The sequence below is a fragment of the Haliotis asinina genome, chromosome 2 (genome assembly GCF_037392515.1).
Source record: "Haliotis asinina isolate JCU_RB_2024 chromosome 2, JCU_Hal_asi_v2, whole genome shotgun sequence".
NCBI classification, from domain to species: domain Eukaryota; kingdom Metazoa; phylum Mollusca; class Gastropoda; order Lepetellida; family Haliotidae; genus Haliotis; species Haliotis asinina.
The window spans coordinates 59,600,060-59,620,658 of record NC_090281.1 but is presented as its reverse complement, the minus strand read 5'-3'; the positions used below and the strand labels follow the sequence as shown (position 1 = coordinate 59,620,658).

Sequence of the window (20,599 nt, the reverse complement as noted above, 5' to 3'; positions counted from 1 at the left end):
TGTAATACACTTACTGAGTCAATTTCCCATGTAAATATTATTCAAACAATCAAAAGCTTTCAAAGAATAAAAACGGATACCTTATATCCACACATGATATGGTGTTGAACATGGATATATGTAGATACTGAAATCAATTTCATGAAAAAATATCTGAACGATGCGCAAAATATACATCACAATACTAAAAGTGCAATCGGAATGGTATGGGAATTGTGTTTACTCTTGTTCAACCGACCTTCACCTCAAAGAAATTGCCTAATATGTGCAACAATGTTGACGTGTGACATCACTACCGATGACCGATTTCTTTCAAAATGGCGGCTTCGTTGAGAAGGGTACACAGGATTTTGCGACGACTTTTTGCTTGATTCAGGGATCTTTTGTATATAAATGTGAGATGTAAGTAATCAGAATTATTCTGAGTATCTGTGTATTGTTATATGTTCTTATCGTTTACATTGTAAATGACGGAAGAAGCCAGAAATGCCGATAAGTACCGTTGTCGTTCTGCGTGATTTTGCGTCAGTCATGGCGTCACGCTGCACTAAAAGTTTGACAGTTTCTTATGAATTACCAAATTATTTCATTGTATCTATTTTCAATTTGCTATTTTTTGCCACAATACTCTTCCCCTGAATATACTAAGCGTATTGAGCCATTGTAAGCAATGATTAGAGAGCTGGATGTTGGAAAATTTCTGAAAATGCTAGGCAGTGTAAAATTGGAAGTTTTCTTTGTTTACATTTCAGTCAAGCGCTGTCTTTCGAGCACAGCGTTCGTTTTCATACAAAGTATATTTCGTTTCGTTTTGTCTAGACAGTTGGTATTGGTGACAAAGACCATTTCTAATTTGATTCTAAGATGCTTGGGGAATTCAATAATGCATTTGTCGTAGCTAACTATGAAGTATACATGATGTAATAGGCTTCTCAATACCGGCCTTCTCGAAACGTGATTTTGAAAACACTAACCAATATGGCGGAAAGCGCACTTCGGCGTTCGTGTAAGTGTATTTTCGAAAACATCCCAACCGATTCTGGGTACATCGGTGACGTTTCAGAATTATCATTCCTGGTTACATGAAAACTTGATATCAGTGATCATTAATATGCTATATTTGAAATTCATTACTCCCAGTAATTATCCGATTTTCACATTTCAAAACATACTGCAAATAACGCTGTGAATCTCGATTTTGTACAGTTTGAAAAATGGCGACATTTACGATGAAGCCTATTTTGAAAGGCGATTTTAAGCACTTTAGCTTGGTCTGAGGTAATAGCGGATGGTACCAAGAAACTGGGAATTTTCCGCAGAATTCAAAACTGTGAGGTGTTTATATATGCGTGGTATATTTAGAATTTTAATGGACTTCCAAGTAAGGTATGTAGAGGAAGGACATATATGTCCCTGTGGCATCCAGGGGGTTAAATGAGCTAGGGTAGTTTTGCGTCGTTATTAGCAATATTCAAGAATCGAGGCAGGGAAGCGTTTTATCAAGTTAGCAGTATTGCCCAATTATCCACATCTGTCGTGCAGCGCCCGGTACAGGTGACACATGGTAACAAACACTACCCATGGTGAATTTTACTACACAGCAGGTTGATGGGCTGTAACTACGCAAACTGTAAAACCTCATGACATTCCGCTTATTTCGAATTCCGACTTAATGGGCGATCCTGAGCTCCCTGCTTGCATTGATCCAGGGGACAGACGGATGTCTTTGTTACTCACAGGAAACACACGTTTCACAGACAAAGCCCATAAATGAAATACGTTTAATCTTCAGATATTATATATCTCATTCTAGATAATACAAATAATCTTAGAGAGGCGGCCCAAATGTCAAACATGAAATAGCAGGCTGTTTTCAACTTGACCCCAAGAGGCAAGTACCTCATGTGAGTTGAGACATGTCTTCCATCTTCACATCTCACTGTCTCTTGCCGACTGTATTTACAAAAGTTCATCATGGGCACGTCTTACAAACTTGAACAGAATTGGAACAGACGTGACAGATGATCTCCACTGAGTGAAGATTGATAATAAACTGTTTCAAGAACTGATAGCACATTAATAAAACTGGGGCACCTGTTTGGGGTATTGGGCCTTTCTTTATAGTGACACAATCACACTGTATTTGACAAAACTATTCAAATGAAATGAGTCAGTTGGTTTAGCCATAATTGCATCAGTAGCACCATATTAATCTTAGAAGTCCCAAGGTGAAGCCTTGACAGACACAAAATAGCAGATTCCAGAGTGAATCCCATCCCTACAACATAAGGCCATCAACTGTAATACCATATAACATGACCTACTGTGTGATGATAACAATACATACACACACCATCACTGAATATATAAAGGATTTGGCACATGGGAGTCTGTATCACAACTAATATCAACTGTATTTCTCATGTACCTTTGTCATGAGAAGGACTGTGGATCAGATCCTGTTTAATGTTCACCTACCAAATGAACTGTCACATACGTTATGTTCATGATACATGTATAACAAGGGGGAAGGTATAGAAATACAGCATCTGTCCCTGGTAGTTATTTTCATATGGTATATATATATATATATCACAGATACATGGTCTTGGTAAAATTCCTGACACAAGCCCTACATAGGAATGCTCATACAACAATCATCTTCACATGTGATGAACAAATGAACACCCTTTCATACAATGCAAACATTCCCTACCCCTTAACACAGAGTAAATATCACCCACCCTTTCATACAAAATATATATCATCCATCCCTTCATAGAGAACAAATTGAAGCCTTTGGTGATGGACAAATTTCCTTAAGGTTACTGAGTCAGACTAAACACTGCAACCATCTCAGAGTTCACCTTGTACATTGAATGTGTAGTTTTCTTCACAATGTGTAGTCTACATCCCATTGATACTCTCAGACCTGAACGAGTAGGGACTAACTGTTTCCACCTCATCATCATCGTTGGCCTCATCTGAGGCACCATCATCTTCTGCACCCAGAAGAATAGTAGACATGGTCTGGTTGAGGATGGGCACATTCCTGGCTTTGGATGGGGTGCTTGTCCACAGTGGGTTCTTGTCTGTCGACCTGTACGCGGATTGGAACTGATCCCGAGATATCTTTTTAAGTCCTGTCTTAACTGTCCATGAATTAGATTCTGAGGTCATTGATTTGGATGATTTGACAGATTTCAGCGACCTGATGCAAGAACTGTCTGGCACAAGAAATACTGGCTTTTGCAAATCATTTGAACATTTAGCTTTTGAATAAGAAGACTTCTTGAAGTTCTCCTTGGATAGCAGGTACTCGTTTGAGGAGATTCTCTGTTTGTCAGCAAGTGGGGAACTTGATAGTTGTGGCATGGATCGTCTAAAATTGTCAGAGTCAGATTTAGAAGGGGACCGAGATGAAACATGACTTCTAGATGATTTGCATAAGTCATGGTAGGAGGAAGACTTATGACTCATAAGGTTAGACTTGTCATCCCTTGGGTTTTTACTTTTCGAGTTGAAAAGGTTCTGGGAGAACTCTTTGCACTGGTGTGTTGTCTTTGAGGATAAGTCATTGGTGATCTGGGAAGGGTGTTTAACACTCTTTGATCTTGGAGATCCCTTTGGTGTTTTGAATAGTTCTTTGCTAGAAGCCTTGTCCGACTTCAGTCGTTCAATCTTGATCTGAGTTGGGCTGTTCAGTTGCAGCTGAGATAAATGTGATGAAGGGGAGAGACCTTTATCGGAAAGAGATGAATATCTGCTGTTTCGCAATGGAGATAACACAAGGTCATCTGGCTGATATTTTCTGGAACTTATTTTAGGATTTCTGCAGATGCCATTATCAACCTTCCTTCCAGGTGAAGCTTGTGTATGATCCATTTGATTAGATCTATGTTGGTGGTTACCCACAGTCCCCTCTTGGTTTCCATTTTGCTTCAAGACTATGTTTCTGCCTCTGGGTGCAGAACATCTAAGCTGGTAGTTCTTCTCTACTCCCACTTCACCAACTGAGGTCAGACGTTCCCCTGACTCATCTGCTTGCCTGGTTCCAGAAGGAACTTTAGCACTAGTTTCATAACTGTTCCCATCCACAGAAATCTTTTCCTTGTTGTTTCTCCCAAAGTTTGCCAGCATTTGTGATTTCCCAGGTTTTGCAGAAAGCTGTTCCTTGTCAAACATTAGTCCTACTTCTGAGAGAAACATTTGGGTGTCTCCCCCTGTCTGTTCCATTGTTAGCTGCCTCCTTGCCTTAACATGACCTCGACTCAGTCCTTTTTCAGTAACAACCTTAGAATCCGACTGTGATCCTGTTTGCTTCAAGTGGTCAAAGATCTGCTTCTTGTTTCGAGATCCTGCAGAGGAGCAGGTTTGGGGTGTTCCATTTATGTTTGTGTTGTCAACATAGCTTGACCTTACTGAAAAGGCATCAGGTGTTCCATTCAGACTTTTACTGTTATCCTGAGAGTTGAAGGACTTGGGTGCTCCAGGGTTTGGGTTGTAAATGTAGGCTACAGTAGATTTTGGAGTTCCGTTAGGAGTTCCTATGATTCTGTCATCTCTATGTACAGAGGTCGTTGGCGTTCTTCTGTTCCTGTCTACATTGATGGGTTGAGATACAGGAGACATAGTGTGGCCAGGATCTGGAGTAGAGTATACAAATCCTTCACATAACGTCACAGAATCATCCTTGTCTGATACTCTGTCCTTCTGCCAAAACTGGTTTCTCAAGTCACACTGAGCATATTCCCTATGATGTGTATGTTCTCTAGGACTGGAGGCGACAGCTTGTTCAAGTCCAGGTTCTAGCTTAACCTTGGTGATCACAACATCATCATCATAACATTCACTGTTTTCTGTAGTATCATCTTGGTTCAGATTGTTCATAGGGTAAGGTCCACTGTTACCAACAGCTCCTCTGATATTTTCTTGCTTGCTCAACTGATTCATGTGTGCGTGATGGTGATGAGAGAGGCTGTGTTGAAGCTGTGACTCCTCCCACACATCTGCCCTTGGTGTAAGTAGAGATGAAGGTGGAGACTTCAGACAAGGTTGTGCCTCCTTAACGTGTACACGACTTGGTCGAACTGGAGACAATATCTCAACAACTGTTTTAGGCACTGGGGAGGTCAAATAGTCCAAAAGCTGCTCAGAGGTGTAGGCAGGTTGTATCGGAATGAATGCTCGTTTTCTAGCTCGGACAATTCTTCTTTGGCACATGGCATCAGTCATGAGACTTTGGGAACTTCCCAGTGGTTCAGATGAATCGTTTATTCTGTCAGTATTAGTGGATTTTGTTGAAACTACTGGACCTTGACCAGCATCAACCACCAATGGCTTCTGTTGGTTGCATGGAGGCGGCTCTGGCTGATTATAACTGACTTGGCTGACAGGTGAGAATGGCATCCTGTTTGAGTTGTTCCCTCTGGGCAGTGGTACAGTGTATGTCATGTTCATATCACCAACAGGTCGCGTCATAGGATACAGTTGAGGATGCTGTGGAGATGACCGATTGTTGAAATTCTGATCTTTCTCACTTTTCTTTCTAATTTTGGATGGTGACTTGAGAAGAACATCATCTGTTTTGTTTGGCTGGGTAGATTCAAGCATATTTCTCAAAGATACTGACTGTGCCTGATGATTTTCATTTGCTTGATCTTTGACCCAATTCATGACTCGGTTTATCTTATCCTCATTCACACAAAACATTCGTAGAGGCCCTCTGCCACCTGCATTGTCAGTACCTATTTTTATCCCAGTACCACTCTCAAATCCACTGTCCTCTGGCAGTCCCTTCATCATATCAAACTGAACCACGTTACTCCTTGACAAACTTCCACATGCACCTTTCAGACCTGCTTCTGTGCCAATACTGTCCTCTGCTTTACTTGATACATCTTGCAATTGAGAATGTAGGGAACCAAAGTTTTTCCTCACAGATAAATCTGATCCTGTACTCTGAGACTGATTGCTTCCAAGAGAATACCATACATTATCACTGAAACTTAACACATCCTGCTTCAGTTTAAAAGGGTGTCCAGCTTTAGGTGAACAGAGGTCAAGGTCACCATCAACTTCATCTGAGCATGACTCAAGGTCAGTCATGCGGTCTTCTTGCTCATCATCTATGCTGGAGGTGTCTCTGGAGCTAATGGTCTCTGCATCACTTGGCTCTTTCTCATCCTCACAAATAAAAGACAGCAGTTTGCTAGCATCATCTGAAAGGTAAACATATGAGGTAATGAGGGAGTGATGTGATTAAAAAAATGCTTTCAGCACTATAGCAGATGGACAAGGCAATGATTTAACCACTAGACTCCAACTTGGCCAAAATATATAAGTGAAGTAAGCGTTGTTTTAAGGGTTCCAAATATTCCAACCAAAGTCACGTAACAAGTAAATCTGGGCAAATCAGTCAGTAACCAAGCTTCAGTCTGGGTTTGGAAACTGGACACATATTTCACTCTGGAAACCCAATGTGAGAAATACTGTATGGATGTAGGCCTGTTTACTGTGCACACTTGCAAACACTGTGACTTTTACACAAAAAAAATATATTGACATGTTTATTTCATAACATTATCATGTACAAAATAAACAATGAATTGGTTACACTTCTTTTTCCAAACAGAACCGTTTTTAACTTTGCTTCAGATAAACATCTGAAGTCATGGATACCTAAACCATGACAACACAAAAGGGAAAAAAAACCTATGCAATACTTGAATAAATGAAGAATTACCTGCAAAATGGGACACATTGGCCCGGCCTGACACATAGTTACTGTAAATCTGAAACATTTTGTAGCATTAGTAAATTTAAAGTACATGCATAACGAGCCAGAATAAAACTCCAAAATGTTTACTGACAGTTACACTAATGGTTAGACCAAGAGTGGTCACTTACAAGCAGTATATACACAAGAATCCCACAAAATAATTGCTGGGACATGTCATGAAGAATGACTAAAACAACTGACATGTAGATGACATTGAAACAGAAATTGTTATATTCCGCACTATCATGTTTAATATATATTTATCGATTCTCTGCAGGTTAATCTCAAACACATTGCCCTCTATAACAATGTTGTGTCCATACTGCACTTAACAATCAGAAAATGCACATAACAAGTATCAGTTAAAACATTACACTGGAAAGGTTTCAGACTGAGCAGATTCATAATTTGTAGTACTGTGGACTGCTTCAAAGTCCCACTCTACATGCATCAGTGGCAGTGTGGAGAAAACCATAGATTGGACATTTTACTCACAGACTGAGCATCAACAGATTGGTTCTGGGACATGTCTATTGTGCTGTTGGACAAAGCCTTTGCAAACTTGTCCGCTGAAATCAAAACATACATGACCTTAGAGAGAGTAAAATTTTGGGTTCATTTCAAATAGATAACACTTGTACTTCAAGAACGAAGAAAACATATATCCCATTTGAACTCTCCTGACAAACTAACTTTTTAATACATAGTCTTTATAGTAAATATAGAAAAATATAAACATACGTCAGGTGTGGAAATGCATGCACGTGTTCGTGGGTGATTGCTTATGTAACAACACGGATGAATACTGTCATTAAACACTGTATGATATGAAATGATGGAAAAGTTTCACTGCACAGAGCCAATGCAAACACAAAGTCAGTGAAGCGCCCCGCAAATCCCTTCCCTAAAGTCACTACCTCTACGCTTTGTCACTGCCAGTTTAGATCCTCCAAATGACACTGGCTTAAGTTTCCTGATGGTCCCTGCAACAAAAGAAGGTAGATTATTGTGCAGTATCAACTTTCTCGTGTCTAGTCATGCTGCTCAATCAAAAACATGCCGAACAGAAAAACAATTTCAAACTGAAATTGCAGAAAACATATCTTACTCTTCTACAGTTTCTCCCCGCATGAATATCAAAGGTCACATTCGTTGAACTTTCTGGACAACCAACCATCACAAACGCTTAGGAATTCTTACAAATGAGCAAAACATTGATACCAGCATATCTGATGCCTGTATTCTGACAAGAAAGTAAATCAGCGTGCATAAAGTGTATCTCATAACAGAAGTGCAAATATACCATACCCAACAAAATATTTAAGGACCTTCCCGAGTTTCAACAGTAAAATATTTAATAGTTCATATTAAGTTTCATAAATTATTTAAATATTGAATAATGGGGTGGTCTTTAACCTTTCTATTCATGTTGATATACCTGTTGCTGTTTCTGACAGAGGTACATGGTCTCATTGACGGAATATTTGTGTCCTGCATGGGTTTTCTGTGGTTAAAATCAAAACTTGCAAATCAAAACGGTAAAGAATGATGACATGAATCACTCGATAACCCAATGTCACATCAGAGTTAAAACCTAGCTTTCACGTCAAGCATTATAGTTATGTTGGCACAAAGGATTTATCGGAATATTACCTTTGTCATTCACAATCTGTCCAGTCTTCATGGACACTATGTCGTCATCTGGGAATGACTGTCCATACTGAAACAAACAGCATCATGACAGATAAACATGTAAAACTGGCCAACAGTGAAGGTGGTTAATCTTGTGCTTGTGGTTAATAAATACGCAACTAATATAAAACAATTACATGTATTTACAAAATGTTTAATTATCATCCTATGGAATCAGCAAATGTCAGTTTTGGTCTTTTCTTTGCAAAGATTACAGATTTGTTGTTTTCATGTTATTGGGAGTGGGTGTATGCATGTATATAATAAAGAAAAAATCGCAAATACAGGTCTTATACAGAAATTAAATAACTGGAATAAAACAAGTGATGTAAATAAGCATGAATAAGACATGATTTGACGGCTAAACATCAAATGAGAATGAACTATTAAACAATGCTTAGTATCTGTGCACAGTTAAAACGTATTGTTTTATTAATCATTATTGAATGATTAAGCTTAATAGTGTGCCAACTAGTCATTGTTTGATTAGAACAACACTCTTGATTGTGCTTCCATTGTATAGATAGACTGAAACTGCATCACATGCAGAGACTCACTGATATCAACTTGTTCATATATATTTGTTGTTTTCTGTTGAAAAACAGTGCTACGAAATTGCCTTTGTGACTGTAGTTCAAGTGCTGCCTATTTTGCCAGATTTCTGTGTTCAAGTGTTGGTGACAGCCATTATGTAACTGAAACACTTTTGAAAGTGCCACTACATCACACTCATGAGTAAGTGACTGTTGATGTCTTGTTTCTTTAATTTCCATGTTAACATGATATGACATGCTATGTGTGAATGTTTGTATGCTATGAACTATTTCTGGAAATACAAAAAAGATATTACAAAAAACCCAAACTTTCAGACAACAGACAATTCTTTATTACCGTAAAAAAGGAATTTATTTTGGAGCACAGAGATCGCTTGAGAAAAATACAAATGTATAACAACATAAAATATACTTCAAAAGTATACTATCAAAAGTTTAGCTTCACTCAAAACATTCTCAATATGATTTGTTTATATATATGGTGACATTGAAGACTGACATCTCCACTAATTTGTGGGAATCAAAAGCGATCCTTATTGAGATGAACTGGACGAGGATCATGCATTAAATTTATGAAAAGCATGAGGAAATATCGTGTATGTGAATAGCTGTATTTTGGTGCAAGTTTTGTCAAGAATTTGTCAATTTTCACTGATTTTCATCATTTATAGACGTCAAGATTATATTGACATCAATACAGTTCTTTTATCTTTTTCACATTTAAAATTTATTCTCTGTAGACCATGATGTGAAATGCTTTAAAAAACTTCTGTGTCATCGCACTGATTTGTGATCATACATCAGACCAACAATGGCTGCATCATCAGCAAACTTCACATTAATACCGTTATTTTCTACGCAGTGCAGTCATTGGTGCATGAAGTTAAGGGGACTGGTGACATAACACAACCTTGCGGCCCTCCTGTATTGATAACCTTCATGGCCTATATATCACTGTTAACTGTCACCCACTAAAATCTTGCATGGAGGAAATCTCTGATCCATCTTATCAGTTATGAATTCTCTCCCATAGTTTGCTGATTTCTGATTTGGTTCGTATGAAGAGAAGTCAGCAGACATTATTCTAATGAAGGACTTGGGGGTCTCGAGATGCTTGTATACCTTGTTAAAAAGAGAGAAAGTGGCGTCAACAACTCGGCGCCTGGATCTATATGTAAATTGTAGAAGGTCTTGTAGATGGTTTACTTCCGTCTTCAGAAACTTCACCATGATAATTGACAGCAGGTTAATGAAACTGGCTTATAATCATTTACAGATTTAGTCCTTGTGGCTTGTCCTTCTTTGGAATGGGTATAATCTCTGATGTTTATATTTGGAATGGAGTGATTGTCCAATGAATGTTGGTTCAGGCATGTGAAAACTGAAGCCAACGGTAGTCTACACTGCTTGAGTATAAAACAATCCAGTCTAAGTAAACTTGGCCTCAGTACTTTTCGTTACGCTCCACTACTGAGTCTAACAAAACCTTATTGGAGGTCGTGTCTGGTAACCTCTGATACTGACCTATCAGAACACAGTTTACCAAAGTGCAAAAGTGAACATACGCACACACCTTCTTATCTCGAAAAGGTTTAGTACCCGAACGATTCCGAATGCTATTTAGCGTACAATCGCTTTCGGGTGATACACATGGCGCACTTTACAACCATGACAACGATGAGTAAACAGTCACTGAAAATAGTGTTTTCGGCAATATTCAAGGATGTCAACTTGCAGAAATATTAGCTAATGGTAACCATGTCAACAAACCCCAAAGCGTATATACTGCAGGTCAAATAACTGTGTTATATGCAGATTTTTGTTTGAGGAGAGATCTGTGTAAGTGACCTGAATATTTTGTAGGTCCCCCTGAACCCTAAGTAGTAGCCTTTGTCTGATTGGTTAAATCTATTTAAGTGTCTCGCAATTGATTGATGTCATAGGTCACTCAAGGGTTACCTGACGAGACCTTCTACTAAGGTTGGTTAGACTCAGTGGTGTAGCGTAATGAATAACACTGAGACTACGTTTACCTAGACTGTAAAGCCATCCATTTTGTCTGGTCCCAAAGCCTTTCTGATGTTGACACGTGTGGGGCTCCAAAGGACGTCATCTTCGGTGATGGTTATGGAAGTGTCTGAATGTTCAATATTATGGTATATCACTATGACCTCTCTCTCTTGACTGAAATCGTGACAGTCAAAACAATAAAATAAATAATAAAATGAATTCAGTTCATCTGCAAAGGTTTTGTTGTCTGTTTTGACAATGTCCTCACATTGCATTGTATTGCTAATCATTGTCTTGATCCCTTGCCACGCTTGATTTAGATTGCACTGGCATTCCACCATTCCTTTGTACTCAGCTCTACATTGGCATAAATAGTTTATCAAATTCAAATAATGAACTCCATATAACATAGAACCATGTTTCACTTTCCAAAAGAATGTTTTCTAAAATGTTTCCTTTATACTGGGACACAAAAAATATGAGTCAACGGGTAATGATATATCATATTGGAGATTTTAATGTACAATAATAAGTGAGCATGATGTTGATGGAAAGAGTGCTGTCTGTTCCCCAATATTCTTTCTTCCACAAACGAACAGAGGTAGGCTAAGTGGCTCGACCTTATATATTGTAATTAATTCTTGGGTTTTTACTTATAGGGCCGTCTCCTATTCTCACGGTAAACACATTTTCTGCCGAGGTCGCCGATGCGTGATTCTTAGCGGTTGTTTACATCACTGACCAGTAACTAGGAAGTGGCCCAAGTCTGTGAATTATCAAAATTATGCAATGTAATGAATATTCGTGAGTTTTAACCACCTTGGAAAAATCGTAACTTTTCCCCGCCCTTCCTGATAAGACTTCCCCTTCCTTACACCTAATAACGTTTCTTTCTCGTTGTGCTGCGAGAATAGGAGACGTCTCGAAAAGTCAGCGGCGGACAACCAAGTTTTTCATCGAGCTCAAGTGAGATAATTCACTTGATGGTTCAAGCAGTTGATAGATGCAGATGTTAGAGGGGAAATCTCTTCATTTAAAAACAACAAGCATACATACGAAAATAATTGTTTATATTATTTTTTCTGCTGATATTCGTAAGTACCGCGAGAATAGGAGACGCCAGTATATTTTTTTATCACAGCTACTATAGATACGTACCCCAGGTACGTTTTTTTATACATAGACGCATCCTAGCCAAAATCAGAATGTGGAAACGTACCCAAGGGCGATTCCATTCTGCAGTGTGCAGTTTACTTAATCGGAATTGTCATACTGTTGTACTTTGTTTGCGTTATGTACAGACGTAAGAAACGACCATACACATGAAGAAATATTTCGCAGTGAACAAAAACACTCCCAATCGGGACCAACGACATATGGTTTCGGATTTATGGTTGCAGAATATGGATTGTCCGCCGTGTAGGTGAAAGAGTTCCACCCGTAGCTCCCAACCTTTTACGTAGTTAATTTGCCCCAGGCCAAGTAACAGTGCAAGCAAAGTCTGAAAAGATTGAATGCCCCGAATTTGAAGATATTGTGAAAACAAGAAATAGATCTAGTGTCATCCGTGTAAAGAAAGAGCCAAATGTGTACAAACAAACATGTACCTTTGAACATATCCTGTCAAAATTTGTTTCGAATCGTCTCAAACTTGCATCAGCTGACGCCATAAACTCCTCCATACTGTTTGGATTGAAACAGCCCGCCATTTTAGAAATATCCAATCTGAATTGCTGTAAGTCAGCTTAGTTCCCTTATCCGTATTATAAAAGAACGTTCAGCGGAGCTGCCCGAGAAATGCCGAATGATAGCGAGCGGGAGCGAGGGTAAACTCCTTTCGCTGACATTTAGGCCACGCTAAGTATTTCTAAGTGTATTGTTAACGATATTTGGAGCTTCGTGAGATACAAGCACATCGAGATGCCACTTCAGTGAGTGTTGTGAACAACGTGTGCGTATTTTAAGTTCGATTTCAGTAACGTGGTGGGAACAAAGTTTGAGAAATAAAACCGCATCAGTCACGACTGCACTTCAAAAAGGTAACTGGCTTCACCTGATTAAAATAACGCCATTGCCTGTTCAGTGTTGACGCTCGTACCACACTGAGATTTTTTGTAATAAACAACTCAGAGACAACCTCTTTGAGAGGCATTTAGAAGTTGGAGTAGTAAGTCTACTAAGGAAGGATGACAATACATGGATGAACAACTTCTTTATTGCTATAGTTTCACATAACACCGTTATCAAGCAAGTGATGAACAGTATGAGGATGGGGAGCATATATACAGATAGTGGATATGTTAGTACAGCTTGATTGGGGTAGGACGCCAGACACAATAACATTAACAACACATGAACTTCGATAGGGTGGTGACAAACGAAGCCTGCAAACACTAATAGGGGTAGTGAAGCATGTGGCACCTGCATGTTATTGATACTCTGTGAATCCATGAAGGTCCAAGTTAGCATTTTGTCTTTAGTAACCAATGCTCATGATAAGAGATAGTTGTCAGAATGAAGTAGGTTGACTCCCTAAGTTAATGGATGCATGTCATCATATTCCAGTTTTGTATATCGATGCTTATACTGTCAGTCACATTTTTGTCTGGTTCAGCAGATGGTACACATTGTAATGCCTACTCTTTCATTAGATTTAGAATGGGGGTAAATATGCGTCTGTGAGAACACTGATTGCTTTGTGTCCTCAGACTTCTTATAATGGCATTGAAGCGGGTTTTGATCACTGGAGCTTCAGGACTGTTGGGAAGAGCTGTATTTAAGGAGTTTTCTGCTGATGCATCATGGGAGGTTCTTGGGCTAGCTTTCTCAAGAAGTAGTGACAAACTGAAAAAAGTTGATTTAACTGATCCCAGTTCTGTCCAGCAAGTTGTACAAGACTTCAAGGTAGGTTTTATTATGACCTTGATAGTGAAAATTAGCCAAATTCCCAACTTTCCCAATGGGTTCACAATACTACCATAACAGAATCATAATACACAAATACTATTCCATGGGTACAGTGGACAGGGCATTCACGGAAGAGTGGGCTTAGTCTTTTACAAACATAATGCATGTATTATTCATAGCCAAATTTTATGGTGCGGTGCAGTAGCCTATTGTTAAGACATTGGCTCATTTCCCCTCAAGGGTACAATGTGTGAAGCCCATTTCTGTTGTCCTCCACCATGACATTGCTTGAATATTGCTAAAATCAGTTTAAAATCATAGTCACACACACACACATACCATATGTTATTGTCTGTGTTCTGAAATATTCCAGCCATCTGTTGTAATCCATGCAGCAGCAGAAAGACGTCCTGATGTTGTAGACAAACAAGATGAAGCCACACAAAAGATCAACATTGATGCTACACAAAGCCTGTGTACAGAGGCAGGTAGGGAGGAGACATGACATGAGGGTTGGGGTCCTCATCACATCATCTGCATGTTTTCCACACTTGCCTGTAGGTGGGGTCTCACTGGTCATGACTCGGGCATCCCATCTGCTTACAGAATGGAACCTTTCATGACATGTCTTGTAGAATGCATAGGCTGTCTGAAATCTTTATGCAGTCACAGTTGTAAATGTTGTATACATGGGAAAAGTTTTGTTTCATGTTTCAGGCAAGGTAGGGGCATTGTGGTATGCCAAGTTTCATGTTTTAGGCAAGGCTTGGCCATTGTAGGATCCTGAGTTTCATGATTCAAGCTAGGTAGGGGCATTGTGGCATACCAAGTTTCATGTGTCAGGCAAGGTGGGGCCATTGTGCAGTACAGAGTTTCATGTTTCAGGCAAGGGTGGGGCATTGTTGGATCCTGAGTTTCATGTTTCAGGCAAGGTGGGGTGAGTGTTGCATCCCGAGTTTTGTGTTTCAGCCAAGGTTGGTGCGTGGGTGCTGTTTGTGAGCACGGACTATGTGTTCGATGGGTCCAAGCCTCCATACACAGTGACAGATCAGCCTAACCCACTCAACAAGTATGGCCAGAGCAAATACCAAGGGGAAAAGATCACACTGGAAACTAGCAAAGGTTTGTTAAAGATATTTAACATTTTGTACAAATTTACATTTTTATTTTTCTAAAGATATTTAACATTTTGTACAAATTTACATTTTTATTTTTCATAAGTGACCATTTTGCTGGCAAGATACAACAAAAGGACATACTTCTTTATCATCATTGAAGTAAGACAGATTCTGCCACATGATCTGGACTGAATCTATCTGAAACCTTATTATGAGCTGTATATCATGAGCACATTTGATTATAATCCACCACAGTAATAAGCGCAAAGGTCACAGTTATCTCCCTTTGCTGATGTTTTCATGTGAAGTGCAGTATCCATCTTGTGGCTTGCAAGGTTCAAACATTGTTCAACTGTTTGCAGGGTGGCTTGCTGATTGTACATGATTACAGTCTTTTTTATGTCATAAGTGATTATTCATTGTTGTATTCCTATGGAAATTATGCGGTCATGTAATGGGGTGTTCACATACCATGGTATTGCCCTTGAGCCAGTGCGTCAATTATTCACTCTACCCTTGTCCATTGTACCTTTGAAATGCTAAAACATTTTTTCCAAAAGATATGGCCAGTAACGGCTAAACCTTTTATAAATTAATAAAAAGTGTGTTCCAAGCATTGATAGTGACGCAGTTTTAATAAGAGCAAGATTCAAGTGATGCTAACAACAGTCATCATTCCTCCAGTCCCTGTTTGTGTAGTCCGTGTATGGGGAGGTATGGTAGTCTAGTGGTTAAGGCATTCACTTTTCTTGCTGAAAACTGGGTTCAATATTCCACATGGATACAATGTGTGAGGCCCATGTCTGGTGTCCCTGCCATGATATTGATGGAATATTGCTAAAAGTGGTTTAAAACCATAGTCACACACTCACATATTATTGTCTGTGTTCCTCACTAACTTACTTGCTACTCTGTGTATGTTAATGTGTCTTGCAGATAATGGTGTACTGCGTGTACCCATTCTTTACGGAGAAGTGGAGTACCTGGGGGAGTGTTCTGTCACACTTTTGTTTGAGAAGGTCAGGGACACAACAAAAACATGTGTCATGTCTGACTATGAACGTCGGTATCCCACAGCCTGCCAGGACGTCGCAGTCACCATCCGACAGTTGTCAGACAAGAGGCTGCAGGTATACATTGATATTAAACCTTAAACAAGAGTCTGTAGAAACCAAACTGGGTATATTTTATCTAAATTTTGTATTACTTATACAGTTTTCTTTTTTCAAATCCATCAAAGATGAAGAGGTATGGCAAACAGATGTAAACTGTTTTGTTTTGATCAAATCTCTAAAAAGAATATTTGGTGACCTGGTGTTAAAGGCTGCTAGTTTGGGGAGGCCAGAATCAGTTCCCAGTACCTATCTATTGTATTATAACAATGCATGACTTTGCTTATTTTGTGTTATTCTCTGACAACACCAGTCATAATTCCATCAGCCCATGATTAGTCTCATGTGGTTTCAAATAGTGTTCTTGTTTATGGTATTTACCATATTAAGGACCAAATTCTAGACCAATGATAGTCCACACCAAGAATGATGGGGTAGCCTTGTGGATATAGTGTTTGCTTGTTACGCTGAAGACATAGGTTCGATTCCTCATATGGGGACAATATGTGAAGCCCATTACTGGCGTCCCCCACTGTGATATTGCTGGTATATTGCTAAAAGCAGTGTGAAACCAATCCCACTTACTCCGTCTCCAGGATAGCTCCATTAGTGGAATATACCACTGGAGTGGTGATGAAAACATGACCAAGTACGATATGGCTGTGGCCATGGCGGAGATATTCAACCTTCCGACTAGTCACATCGAAGCCGACAAGAAGCCATCCCGAGGAGTAACACGTCCCTTCAACTCCCATTTGGACTGTTCCCGTCTTGAGGCGCTGGGCTGTGGGCAGAGGATCAAGTTCAAAGAAGGCATCGCTCACGTTCTCCAGAACTACAAACCATAGACATGCATTGAAGCAAAGGAGATGAATGTGGAAGATTACATTTATTGAGCATTACAAATGGTGTATATCTAAGAATATATTGATATACTTTTCCTGCAAGTTTTGAAAAGGTAAACTGGACACTGTATAAATCTTTTTATTGAACAAATGAATATGCTTAGCCTGATGGTCAAACATATTACAAATGGTGTATATCTATTCATGAAGGATATATTGATATACTTTTCCTTCAAGTTTTAAAAAGGTAAAGTGAACACTGTATACGTCTTTTTATTGAACAAATAAATGTGCTTAGCCTGATTCTTAAACAGGAAACACAACATGAGCAATAACTTGGTGCGCCTAGTGGCTGCAAGAGTTGTATGATTCCCTGTTAGTTGAGATTGATAATATAATGTGCTGTTGAGATTGACATCAAATGATTGAGGAAAAAAATACCATGCCTTGAGCATGTACTAGTTGTGTGGATATGGACACTATATAATATCTTGCAACAAAAACAAATCACATCCTATCTGGGATCGGTTCAGCAGTCCTCGATGCACTGCTCAACTGGTGTAACCAAGTCACTTGTACTGGTTCAGTAACACATCCTCCCTGTGATGTTAGCAGACTTTTTTTTAGGGTGGACCTGATACAGTGTATCTCTTCAAAAACTTCTTGTCAGCATTTTTTTTGTTATTTCTTTCCCCTTTAGGTACAACTTTAAGTAGCTGTAACAGAATTTCATCTTTAAAATTCATGGTGAGTAGGGAGATTTGTCATCTTCACATTCTTGTCTTGTCCAGTCAAGACACTCATATATTACATAGTATATGGTACAGAAAACATTAACAAAGGTCTTCTCAGCAGTGATTTTAAATGGTAAAACAGCAGTTCCATTAACATCATATGTAACATATCCAGACTCCTCCATACACACAGGGGCAATGGGATAGCCCGGTGGTTAAAGAGCTCACTCCAAAGACCGGGGTTCGATTCCCCACATGGATGCAGTGTATGAATGCCATTTCTGGTGTACCCGGCAATGATATTGCTTATTGGTGTTAAACTAAACTCACTCACTCTAAACATTCACAGAATTACTTTTAAAAGATTTTTGAAAGACAAACAAAATGTTGTTCCCCTAAAGGAAGTAGTGCACATGGTAGATGTGCCTGGGATAATCTGATAGACAGACATATCTAGTCTTAGCGTACAGGGGTAGGGCTGTTGGTATGGTAGAGGTTTGTTGTTGTTTATGACATGAGGGACAACTTGTAATATTTTGTGGTGGTGCCTGGATTGTTGTTTTGTTATGTGTGTTCAAAGGCTGAAATCGAAATGTTCTGGCTTTGAAAAATGTATTGCTTTTAGAGTGATTTGTTTCTCAGAATAATTTTACATAAACATAACCTCATACATATGTCGCTGTTGTTGATGTTATGACATTTCAAGTCATATTTTTGAAAGAAAACAAAGTTTTCAAAATGTATTTTTAGTACTGTACACTCACCTTAACATGAATTTAGCTTTAAAAAATTGTTGTCAAACAACAGAAGGAATTGCACTGTACAGTAGGAATTACACTGTACAGTAGGAATCATGGTTTGTAAGATATTCCATGATGTCGTGATAGGAATTATGTCAGTGTATAGCATAGTGGTTAAGGTGTTCACTCGTCACGATGAAGACCCAGGTTTGATTCCCACATGGGCATGGTGTGTGAGTATGAAGGCCATGTCTAGTGTATCCAGCTGTAATATTGCCTCAATACAAAAGTCCCAGCTCACCCACTATATAAGTTACTAGTATCATGTTTTTTCTGTGTTTTAGCAGCATCAGGGTTTGTTTAGAGAAATAAAACCAAGATTTACTCAAATATTGTAATTCCTTTAACATTAATCTGTTATATTGCCCTTTCCTTGGTACCATAATCATCAGTTGAAGTAATGCTGTATATCACCTATACTGTGAACTGATAGCTCACCATACACTTTGGCATGGTTCTACACATAGTCCTACACAAAGTCCTACACAAAGAGAGTTTGACAAGCAACAAATTTGATGCTAAAAGTTACCATGGGATGAATAAATGGCTCCAGTAAGTGTAAACTGTCCCTTGATAGCTGGGTCCATGGTGTCTTTCAGTATATATTAGTGCTTGTGCTCCTGGTGAAGTGTGTGTGGTAGGGTAGCCTAGTGGTTCACTCATCACGCTGAAGACTTCCGTTTGATTCCAAATGTGTACAGGGTGTAAACCCAGGCTGTGATAATGTTGGAATATTGCTTATAGCAGTGTAAAACCTAACTCACTCACTCGCTTGGTGGAAGAGGTCAGACTGTTTTTGTGTGTTATTGCTGTAAGTATATACATATATATATATATATATATATATATATATATATACACTTATGAGTGATGCCTTTATAATTCCTATTGAATGAAGTGGATGTTTTTCTGTTTGTTATCCCTTTGAGTTGCATGTGTATTACAGGGAATGTGTTTAACAAGGATATACTGTTATAAGGGATGTTAAACCATTACAACTGGAATAAAATATTTATATATATAGTTTTGTTGCATTGTCTGATTTTTTCTAATTGCCCATGTATGTTTATTATGACTTCACCAGGTCCTTTTCTTTGACAAGACAGATAATGTAGGAGCATCATGGAAGCATGGAGACTTTGTGGAGGTCTGGAATATTTTCAAAGTAACAGCGAAGGTCACTGTCAGGGGAGATCTTGTGACAATGTGTTGCAAGGTGCAGGTACTGTGTGATTTATGAATGGGACTGTGCCATATAATTTGGGGAGAATTTTGTATATATAGAGATCTGTTCGATTTAGGTTTTGGTTGATGGGTTTGGTCACTGTTGTGTCTAGCTTTTGGTTGGTGGGACTGTATACCTCTTGGTTGATAAGTCTGTCTACTTTTGGTTGGTAAGTTTGTCTGCAGTCTGTCTATTGTGAGGTCACGGAGTCTGTCTTCTAATGAGTGAGTGCAAGTCTGCCGATTGCATGGTTTACACCCACTCGACAGTCACACTCTCAGAACCACCACGACTGCTGTGCCGTATCATCTGTCCGCCAGTGCTGCTTCAGTAGAAGCACTGTTACAAAGAAAACCTGTAAAGCTGGTTGAATAGTTGCAGCTAGCTTCATTGTGAAATCTGCCAATAGTCAACATGTTATGACTCAAGGGAATCTCCCCGCTGGGCCAAGAACAAGCGCAAGACGCCTCACAACAACCCAATCGCTCCAGTCAATTCCGTTTTATGTTTGAGAAGTTATATAGCTCTTCAGGCCTGGTCTGGTGTCAGAAAATGAAAACAACACCTATCCAGCCAGCGTTTCAATTCGAGTCCTCCGTGTGTGAAAGTCAGCGATAGCATCTCCAGGGAAGGATATATATAGCTCAGGGGCTGTACCACGATACATCACCTCTCGGGAGGGAAGATGGATCGTCGGGAACGGTTCTGTTCCTCGGGGATTTGTTGGAGGAAACGCTGCATTTATAGTACATGTACATGTACATAGATACGTCCTTCAGATGTGAAAAACCCAAACCGTTCAAATTAGGGAATTAGATGTA

At 39.2% G+C, this 20,599-nt stretch overlaps 2 protein-coding genes across 2 annotated transcripts; one reads left to right on the top strand and one right to left on the bottom strand.

The window, feature by feature from the left end:
- Nucleotides 1-1,769: 1,769 nt before the first annotated feature.
- LOC137272740 (uncharacterized) lies at nucleotides 1,770-12,843 on the bottom strand. The gene is made up of 6 exons (XM_067805124.1): nucleotides 12,645-12,843; nucleotides 8,435-8,501; nucleotides 7,699-7,764; nucleotides 7,277-7,350; nucleotides 6,746-6,794; nucleotides 1,770-6,221 (listed from the first exon to the last, which is right to left on the bottom strand). Exons 1-6 carry the CDS (start codon nucleotides 12,744-12,746, stop codon nucleotides 2,908-2,910), a joined length of 3,672 nt encoding a protein of 1,223 aa, XP_067661225.1. The 5' UTR covers nucleotides 12,747-12,843; the 3' UTR covers nucleotides 1,770-2,907.
- Nucleotides 12,844-12,936: 93 nt separating this feature from the next.
- On the top strand, nucleotides 12,937-19,574 carry LOC137274033 (methionine adenosyltransferase 2 subunit beta-like). The gene is made up of 6 exons (XM_067806990.1): nucleotides 12,937-13,076; nucleotides 13,746-13,941; nucleotides 14,318-14,432; nucleotides 14,914-15,066; nucleotides 15,999-16,192; nucleotides 16,771-19,574. Exons 2-6 carry the CDS (start codon nucleotides 13,756-13,758, stop codon nucleotides 17,020-17,022), a joined length of 900 nt encoding a protein of 299 aa, XP_067663091.1. The 5' UTR covers nucleotides 12,937-13,076; nucleotides 13,746-13,755; the 3' UTR covers nucleotides 17,023-19,574.
- Nucleotides 19,575-20,599: the final 1,025 nt, after the last annotated feature.

What these genes read in the sequence shown, in the direction of transcription:
- LOC137272740 (XM_067805124.1), bottom strand. Translation starts at nt 12,746, where the DNA reads ATGGCGGGCTGTTTCAATCCAAACAGTATGGAGGAGTTTATGGCGTCA. An exon ending in AATCTGTTGATGCTCAGTCT is followed by an intron (nt 6,795 to 7,276) that starts GTGAGTAAAATG and finishes AAAATGTTTCAG; the next exon opens with ATTTACAGTAACTATGTGTC. An exon ending in CAATGTGTCCCATTTTGCAG is followed by an intron (nt 6,222 to 6,745) that starts GTAATTCTTCAT and finishes TTTACCTTTCAG; the next exon opens with ATGATGCTAGCAAACTGCTG.
- LOC137274033 (XM_067806990.1), top strand. Translation starts at nt 13,756, where the DNA reads ATGGCATTGAAGCGGGTTTTGATCACTGGAGCTTCAGGACTGTTGGGA. An exon ending in AAGTTGTACAAGACTTCAAG is followed by an intron (nt 13,942 to 14,317) that starts GTAGGTTTTATT and finishes GAAATATTCCAG; the next exon opens with CCATCTGTTGTAATCCATGC. An exon ending in TGTCAGACAAGAGGCTGCAG is followed by an intron (nt 16,193 to 16,770) that starts GTATACATTGAT and finishes CTCCGTCTCCAG; the next exon opens with GATAGCTCCATTAGTGGAAT.